Genomic DNA, 8,987 nt, shown 5'->3' on the forward strand with positions numbered 1-8,987 from the left:
AGTACTGTTAAGTTTTACAGTACAGTGTGGATTTGTGTAGTGTAAAATGATTAGATGCTCATGGATGAGTCAATTTGTCCATAACATAGAAGGTATGAGAATTCTTTAAAATCTTCGGAAGACTACATTGTGACAGGGAGGTAATTTTGTGTCACATTGAGGAAATTTTGTGTCTCTTTAAGGTGATTTTGCGTTATTTTTGGTCACTTTGTGTCACTTTTTAGTCACTTTTTGTCTCCTTGTGGTTGTTTTGTATCCTTTTGTATTGGTTTGTGTCTTTGATTTTGTGCGTTTCTCAGTCGTTTGTGTCACTTTGTGTCTCCTTGTGATTATTTTGTCTCCTTATAGTCATGTTGTGTGTCTTTGTGGTTGTTTATGTCTCCTTTGCATCGGTTTGTGGTTGTTTATGTCTCCTTTGCATCTGTTTGTGGTCATTTTGAGTCTCTTTCTAGTTAGTATCTGTTAACTTGAGTGACATTTTGCAAGTGAAGGGGCCACCTTACATTTTGGGCCCCTGGGCCTGTGGCCTATAAGCCTATTTAGTAATCCAACCATTTATAGAAACTATACAGCACTTTCATCACTCAAAAGAACATTGCCAGTCAAGGTCATATGGTGTTTGAAACAGGAAAATGGTCAGTAATCATTTGCAAGTTTCAAGTTAATTTCATGAACATCTTAGTATCTTTGTATATGTAAAGTGCCATTTTAAAATGCCGATAATCAGATTCACGCTGACCTAAAGACATGACATGATAAAAGACGCACGAGATCAGACTGAATTCATGTGATGGAACATCATCAACCAATCACATTTTCTATTAAGTCAAATAATAAAAGCAGTGTTATTATTTTCTGAAAAGGGCAATATAACACTGCACATCCACACTGCAAGATTGAAAAATAAGCCCCCTACCTGGAAAATAATTAGGCTTTTTACCATCTGCATCTGTATGCGTGTATCTATGAGTTTGTTGAAAAAGATTGTATGTACTTAAATAAAGATAAATGGATCGAAAGTACATACTGCCAAGAGCAGTAAACTTTGTTTACACTACAAATATAGGCAAATACAAATACAAATGGCGCATTAAGTACATACATCTGTAAAGGAAATCACACCAGTGCATCCCATGCACCAGCCCTTCAAAACCACCCAAACAACACATTGAAACAACTGCAAGAATTGTGTGTCCTTGCAGTAATTACCTCAGGTCAGCACTATGAAGATGATTATATGTTTCTGTATAAATGATCACATGTAGAACATTATGTCTGTTGTGTATGGTTGGCATTTATTTTCCACCTCTGCTAATCATTTTAAAATCGCTAGAAAACAATGATGTGCATCTCCTGTGAACAGCTGTCAGTAGGCTTCTGTGTTCTTCCTGTTGTCTTTATATTTGCTTAATGTAGTACTGATATGAAAACACAATGTCTCTCCTGTCACATGATGCTTTGCACACGTTTGCATATTGTCTCTAAGATGAAGGGATCACAAGCCTCACCTTCAGCGTAAACACAACAACAATGAAAACACAACGGTAAGAACTGACCAGACAAAACTTGACTGATACTTGGATACTGACTGAATATTGTATTTTTTATATATATGTTGTTATATATTGTACTATATTTCTTATTTGCTATACACTTACTACATTTTATTCGATATTCTACGCCTCTGTTCTATTTCTGTACCATGATATATCATGTTGTATTGTATGACTGGATTTCACATTTTATATATCTTATGTTGAATGCTATTATACTATGCTATCTTAATACATTTACGGTTTTATTAAGTAATACACATATTATATTTCAATTAAATTTGTATATTGACACAGTCAAAGACAAAGTATCATTACCCAGTGGCATTATAAAGTAACTGCATTAATTGTTCCTTGATAGTTTGTTACTTAAATTCCTATTCTAGTTGTATATTAAACCTCTTATTATTCATATTTGAGTTTTTCTGTTAATCTGTACTGTCGCTGTCCTTTTGTAGCTGCTACAACTGAATTTCCCCTATCAATCTTAAAAATCTTATCTTCTTCATAATTTTTTCCAGTTATTAATATTACAGACTTGTACAGTATGATATTAAAACAGTGATGGAGAAGAAAGGATCTGGGATCTTGCTGCTTCTAGGTTAGTACATATTCATGGATTTGCTTTCACTCACTATATCAACGTGTGAATATGTTTTACAAGCTTTTGCAAACAGTCACTGAACTTGTTTCTTTCAGTACTTTCAGTACTTCCGACATTCTCACTGGGTTTCTCCAGAGAGTATTACTTCATACCACTGCATAAATGCTGGACTGAGGCTCAGAGTTACTGTAGAGAGAATTTTGCCGACCTGGCGACCATAGAGACTGCGGAGGACTGGGCAAAAGTAAGACAAATAATGCAACGCTATGGCACGAATGCATGGATAGGACTTTATGATGAACTTAAAGGCTGGAGATGGTCCATGGACAACACATATCTCTACGGTGATGATCGCAACACTGAACTGGGAGAATGGTTGGTTTTTGCAGTGGACAACTTCCAAGGAAAAGAACACTGTGTGGAAATATATATGGGCACACTAAATGACCAATCATGCAGCTTTTTACGAAAGTCAGTGTGCTATGATGGTGAGTTTGAACCCCTCCACACACACACACACACACACACACACACACACACACACACACACACACACACACACATTTTCATAGCTTTTAAGGTAATAATGCATGTCAATAAATTATGTTCTACCACTGTCACCAAACTGATATCAAACTTTAAAAAGATTCTGTTACTGCTTTGCCTATTTTTTTCCTAAAAAAATATTCAAAAACATATTTTAGTGCACTGTTTGGCTGCCATAAGAGACTTTGTGAACAGGAAGTGGGTGCCAGACTGCCCCCTGAAGTAGTAAAACAAAGGTTGACAAAAATGCAAACAAACTATAAAATTTTATGAACCAAGATTCCCTCAGTGCAATATTTCTCACCTCAGATGTTTTCAGAAACATGTTTTAACTTACTGTTAACTTGTAATTCGAGATAATTTGTTAGCAGCCGGACAACATATTGTTTCATGTGTCAAAACAACTAAGCTTGCATTATGTCACCTACCAGCAAGAGTGTTATTGGTCCAGTGCTATGCGGTGCATTCTGGTAGTTTTAGGTTTTCTGCTCCTTGAGCAACTGCAAACCTGTTTTCTCTGGTCATGTGTTACCAATTCCAAAACTATGCACATCTGTGTGCTTTATAGACAGCACAGTTTAACTTAAACAGCAGTGAAATACTTCTTTCAAAGTTAAGTTGGTAACATTTGTGAAAACTGCTGACGGTTAGAAATGAGAGATAATATGTGAATTGAATTGAATTGAATTGTTTTTTTCTGGCTCCTCCCAGTGCTTCTAATGGCATTCACAAGAATCCTCTGCACCAAGAGGAGTCTCTAACATACTCAGTATTTTTACATGATGTTGGAAAAAGTCAATTTTTTGTGGTAGTCCATCTAAAGATACATGTAAACATGTTGGTCTGGCTGAAATAATACTAAGTCAAATTTCTTTGAACACACCCAGATAATGTGGCTCAGGATTGATTTACTCTTTTATGTGTATCCCTCAAAAGGACTTGATCCGGTCTAGGCATTCTGTGCATGCTCCATAGTCTTTGCGCAGGGCTTGGACCTGAAAGTTAAACACCATAAACTCATAGAAGAATGCCAAAAAAAAAACAAAAAAAAGGAAGAAGGGAGGAAAACAAAACAAGACAGCGGTTAAACATAAAGGGTATAGTATGTACAAAATGTACAAGGCCGAAAAGTTATCCATGATTTCACCATCTGACATGCAATCTGATCGCCGCTTGCTAACTTGCTTGGTATGCGATGTAATAGGTCATCCAGAAGAAGGCCTGATAGCAGCAAGCTGAAAGGAGCATATTGGCACCTACTTCCATCAAAAAATAGATTCTCTCCTGGTGCTTGTATACTGGGACAAGGACAGTTTTCCAATTAAATAACTTAACTGAGCAATAACTGTAGCTCGACATAACTGTGCATGTAAGCGTACTGAGTGTCAATTATTGCTCCTGCACACACTACAGGGTACACAGCAAAGACAAGCACAACAGAGGAAAGCTACAGCGTAAAACTTGCTCCCACATTCACTGTCACAGTGGTCTTCTTTTTACTTGTCTTTACCATCTATGCTGTTGTTGGTAGAGTTGGGATGAGCAGTATCTTCATTGCTGGTGGGTGTTACCTGTGTGTATGCAAAGCATCCCCTTAAGCCGTGCGCTGAAGATATTGAGCCTGATTGCGAGTGCGCAGGAGAGGAGGGCTGTGCAGCTTGTTCATGAACAGTGATTGACACTGCATTTAAGACTCTGTGGCTCTGATTTATTGGTGACATTCAGGTTTGGTGGATCCTTGAAAGTCCCATTAGGTGCATTAAGAGGAGCCAGATTTTTTGCATCTTATCTGTTTCATGTACTACTGTTAAGAAATGGTGACAGTTTCAACTAATATGACTAACAATTATATTTGTAGCTTGACCTTGTTACACTCAGTGTATGTTTCGATGCTAAGGGTTCTCCTTCCACTGGATGTGCTGTATAATTTCAGAGTCCACCCAGAAGTACATTCCAGTTATGGCTCCTATGACCTGGTTATCAGCTCAGAGTAACTGCAGGGAGAAATACACGGACTTGACCAGCATAAGAAACCAGCAAGAGAAGGAGAAGATCATGAGCGTCATTGATCAGTCACATTGGTGGATTGGTTTGTCCAGAGATGTCTGGACATGGTCAGACCAGAGTAACTCTTCCTTTAGAGTATGGAGATATCGCGAGCCCAATGGCCGTGGAAGCGAACGTTGTGTATGTAGTCTGGAGACAGGGTGGTATGATCTTTATTGTGACAGGAAAACACCATTCATCTGTTCAGGTAAGTATTCAAATTCCATGCCAATTAGTTTAGCACTATTTGTTTTATCTGTAGATATTGATACATGTACAAGTAGTTGTAAAAGTGTTGTTGTAAAAGAGGCCATGACTTATTCTCATTTTGCAGTTCCCATTATAAGGCTGTTGCGGATTGTGCTAAAGTCTAACGGATCTGTGGACCTGAATGATCCCTCAGCGCAAGAAGCTGTTTTGAACCATGTCAGTCTCATTCTTCCTATGAGTGTTAACAGGAGTCTGCAGATATACTAACAGCTCTATGAGACACAGCAATGCTTTAAGCTAAACACTAATGTCAGCATGCTAACAAACTCAAAATGACAATGCTGCATGTTGATGCTCAGCAAGTATATTTTACATGTTCACCACCTTTATTTAATGTATTAGCATGCTGACTAGGCTATCAGCTAATGTTGACTAATGGCAAAATGGGTCTTATGATATCATAGAAAAATAAAAGCACAACAGTTACTCATTGGAACTGCAGTGACATGTTAAAAATGCTACCTGAACTGATCTGAGGACTGCATTCAGATAATAAACTTCTCTCCAAGTTATGATCAGTCATTTCCAAATCTGAGGTTAAAAGTATCCATTGGAGGTGTAATAAATCCAAAGGAAGTAATCATGGTTTGTCATATTTGTAGCTCATTGAATTTAATATTTTTTGAGGTTCAAATATTTGATCTTAATCTATTCATTAATTGTGTGAATTGTTAAAACGGCAGCACTGTCTTATATTGCAACAGAATCAATATACAGGAAATTGGTGCCAACAGTAAGTTTTATTCTGTCTTGTAGATGGAGAGACGTATGAGGGACCATGGGATTGGTCAGAAGTTCAGACTGAAATGGAAGAAGCAACCAAATGGAAAGGTCTTCCATTAGAGAGAAGCTATGAGTCAATACTGTAAATGCTGTCTGTTTTCTTTCTCCTACAAACAACACATTCCTGCTTAAACCATGGTGACTGTTTATTTTAGTTCTAGATACATATTTAGAGAATTTAAATCTATGCCAATTATGTACTTTCAGTGTGGAGCTTTAATTACTGTTTGTCCTGCTGTTTTTCCTTTGGTATTTCTTACTAAACAGTTCTGTTGTGCCAACATTATTAACTCTGTTTTACAACATGAATTGTCAAATTGTATTTTATCACTCTGGATAACACTGTTTAATCCGCATATGATTTAGTAGTAAAGAATAATGAGAAGTGTGTTTTTGCTTAGTCTTAATGAATGCATGGGGGAAGGTGATGGTCCATTTTTTAAAAAGGGATGGTAGATGATGGTAGATTACTGTGACACCATTTAGGCTGTGGCTCGGGGCCAGGATTAAACTCTGCTTATGTACACAGAGATGGTTACTCATTATAATTGGCCTTTAAAAGCAAAATATTTTTTCTTTATTTGTCTTTAGTTGTTAAGCTTCATGTGGCATATACACACAAACAGGATTTGTGCACAGCAAACAGAGGAATAGTCAGGGACTAGAATAAGATTTGTGAATGAGTTGCAAGTCAACATTTGGAGAGTTTGCATTTGCTGTACTTGCTCCAGGATAGGCTTATGTGGTAACGTGCATTTTCCTGTTTTGTATTCAAGACATGACTTACATGTAGGGAATATGGAGAGATGGAACTGGAAAAACATCTGGGAATCATTTAAATGCAGAAAGTATGAAGAATTGGCATAGGTGTGGCTGGAAGTTATGGATACATATAGTAAATATACTCTGTGATAATCTTGCGACCTGTCCAAGTTTTGCCCATCCCCTTGCTAAAGTAAATCCCCTATTAAAGATTAGTAATGATGGATGGATGGATGGATGGATGGGTGAATGGGAAAATGGTAATGTTGCAATGCAGGCCAAAAACAAGTCTATATGTAAATAGATTCGGATCAATGCCAGTAAAATATAAACACAGCTGGTACCACTTTGTCATAAAGCATTTTTTCTAAGTTGCAATGAGTTGCTCTACAAATGTTTTTTTTAAAAATCATTTTCTAATGCTTTATAAATCACTTATAAGTCATTAATAGAGCCTTTGGATCATAAAATGTTTATGTTAATTAAGCAAAGTTACACTTGAGGGTGTGCTTTAATATCCTTTTTACCACCAAAGTGATGTGGTCAAGACCAATGCACATGCACGTGACACAAATGATGTTAAAGCACATCCTTGAGTGTAATATTGCCATTATACAACTATTACCAACAAATTCACAAATGAACAGCATTTTCAGGATTTTTGAAAACCTAAATGCAATCGCCAGAAATAAAAAACTATTGCAAGGCTAAACTGAACCATGTCACGTCTCCACCATTACGAGGCTTACAGGCCTTGTTTTAGGCTCCTAAACAAAAACACATTCAAAAACACCTATTGACTTTGGTATGAGGAAACCAGAGGTGCAGAAATGATAATGAATTTGCGGTTTTAGGACTCATTACTGGGGTTCTCTGTTTGAACGAGAGGTTGAAGCAGTGGAGGAGTAAAGAGTGCATCTGACTCACAGACAATAGTGTTGCCTTGCGAACAGGTTTCACTCAAAGTGGCCCCACCCATAAATATGCGTAACTGTGGGCCTTAATAAAATGTAAACAGGTGAGTTTATAAAAATGAATCTCCCTGTACAGTTGTCATGAATGTTGAAATTAGTTATAAACACCAAAACCATATTTTGTACCAGGCTATTAATGTTTATTTCTGTTGTAAAAGTTGCATTTTGTAATATGGGGGTCTGTGGGGGATATACATTGTTTTGGAGCCAGCCTCAAGTGGCCATTAGAGGAACTTTAAAACTTTTTGAAACTTTTGTGTGGCTTAATTTTTTAGCCTCAAAGGTTGCCACTTGCAAAATAGACATAGTGTAAGAGCACAAAAGCATGACTGACTTGATTGCTTGACAAAGTCACTTGCATGTCTCCATTCTTACTTACAAGATGTATAGCCAATAACTTGTAAAACATGCATATTTTAAGAGATATTGATACCTCATTCTAGACGAACATATATAATTCATTTACATATTCATATATATAATTCACCACTTCCAAAGACTCCTTGTTCTTATTGACAGAATGGATGTCTTTGACTGGGTTTGACTTTGCGCCTGCTGCTGGAGCTAAATCCCCGAGCTCTCCTTAGTCTCCTCACGAGACAGCATCTAATGAAACATTTAAATATTTATGTGTTGAAAGTTGTTTACCTCCCTCTCTCCTGTGTACTGTAGGGTGGACGAGGGTAGAGCTGACTCTCATTCTGTTCTCTTTGAGCAATGTCCTTTCTCTCTTGTTTCACTCTTTCCTTCACTTATCAGAGTCTGAATTAATGAAGGTGAGTAAGGGGGGGTCCATTGTAATTTTAATTTTTCCTTAGGGGAGGGAGGTCTGACCGTTTTGGGGAGAAAAGGGAAGAAACTTTTTTTTTTTCTCCGTGAGTGTATTTCAGCAGCATTTTTTATATTTAAAAAAAGAGCTCACATAGTTAAACAAAAAAAATGTCGTTCCTGAGGTTCTAGAGGTTGTAAAAGTAAAGGTCATTCGTATTTATTTTGTAATTTGTAATTCCAGATGGGGTGCAAATATCTGCATTTTACATAAAACTGTATTTCTGCCAAGAGATTGAAGAGAGGCCTTGAGGGGTTTGAAGTTTTTCTCATTTCCAACAGTGAATTTTACATTTATGGCAATAGAGTCATGACGATCATTCACATTCGCTTTCCAGTTTTGCACCATGTTACTCTTCAGAGGTGATTTTGTCACATATGAATGACATCACTACTATGCTTTGAATGCAAATGTGGCCCCCTGTGAATAAAACGGCAAACATTAGGGAAATGTGCTCCAAATTTGGAAATACTCAACAAATATATTTGATAAAGCACCAATATCAACAATCCCCCAAACTATACAAATACTAAACTGTTGTGCACAAGTCAACAGTATGTAAAGCTAGCTAACTAGCTAATCAGCTTCTATTACTGTAGTTTTGTTTGTTAAGCTTGCCA

The 8,987-nt window shown here is 37.0% G+C and overlaps 1 protein-coding gene across 1 annotated transcript; it reads left to right on the top strand.

Moving 5' to 3' along the window:
- Nucleotides 1–2,063: 2,063 nt before the first annotated feature.
- LOC121958195 (macrophage mannose receptor 1-like) lies at nt 2,064–5,862 on the top strand. The gene is made up of 5 exons (XM_042507068.1): nt 2,064–2,154; nt 2,253–2,645; nt 4,637–4,957; nt 5,084–5,175; nt 5,776–5,862. Exons 1-5 carry the CDS (start codon nt 2,118–2,120, stop codon nt 5,860–5,862), a joined length of 930 nt encoding a protein of 309 aa, XP_042363002.1. The 5' UTR covers nt 2,064–2,117.
- The last annotated feature ends 3,125 nt before the right edge of the window (nt 5,863–8,987 follow it).

This window comes from Plectropomus leopardus, chromosome 18 (assembly GCF_008729295.1).
Source record: "Plectropomus leopardus isolate mb chromosome 18, YSFRI_Pleo_2.0, whole genome shotgun sequence".
NCBI lineage: Eukaryota > Metazoa > Chordata > Actinopteri > Perciformes > Serranidae > Plectropomus > Plectropomus leopardus.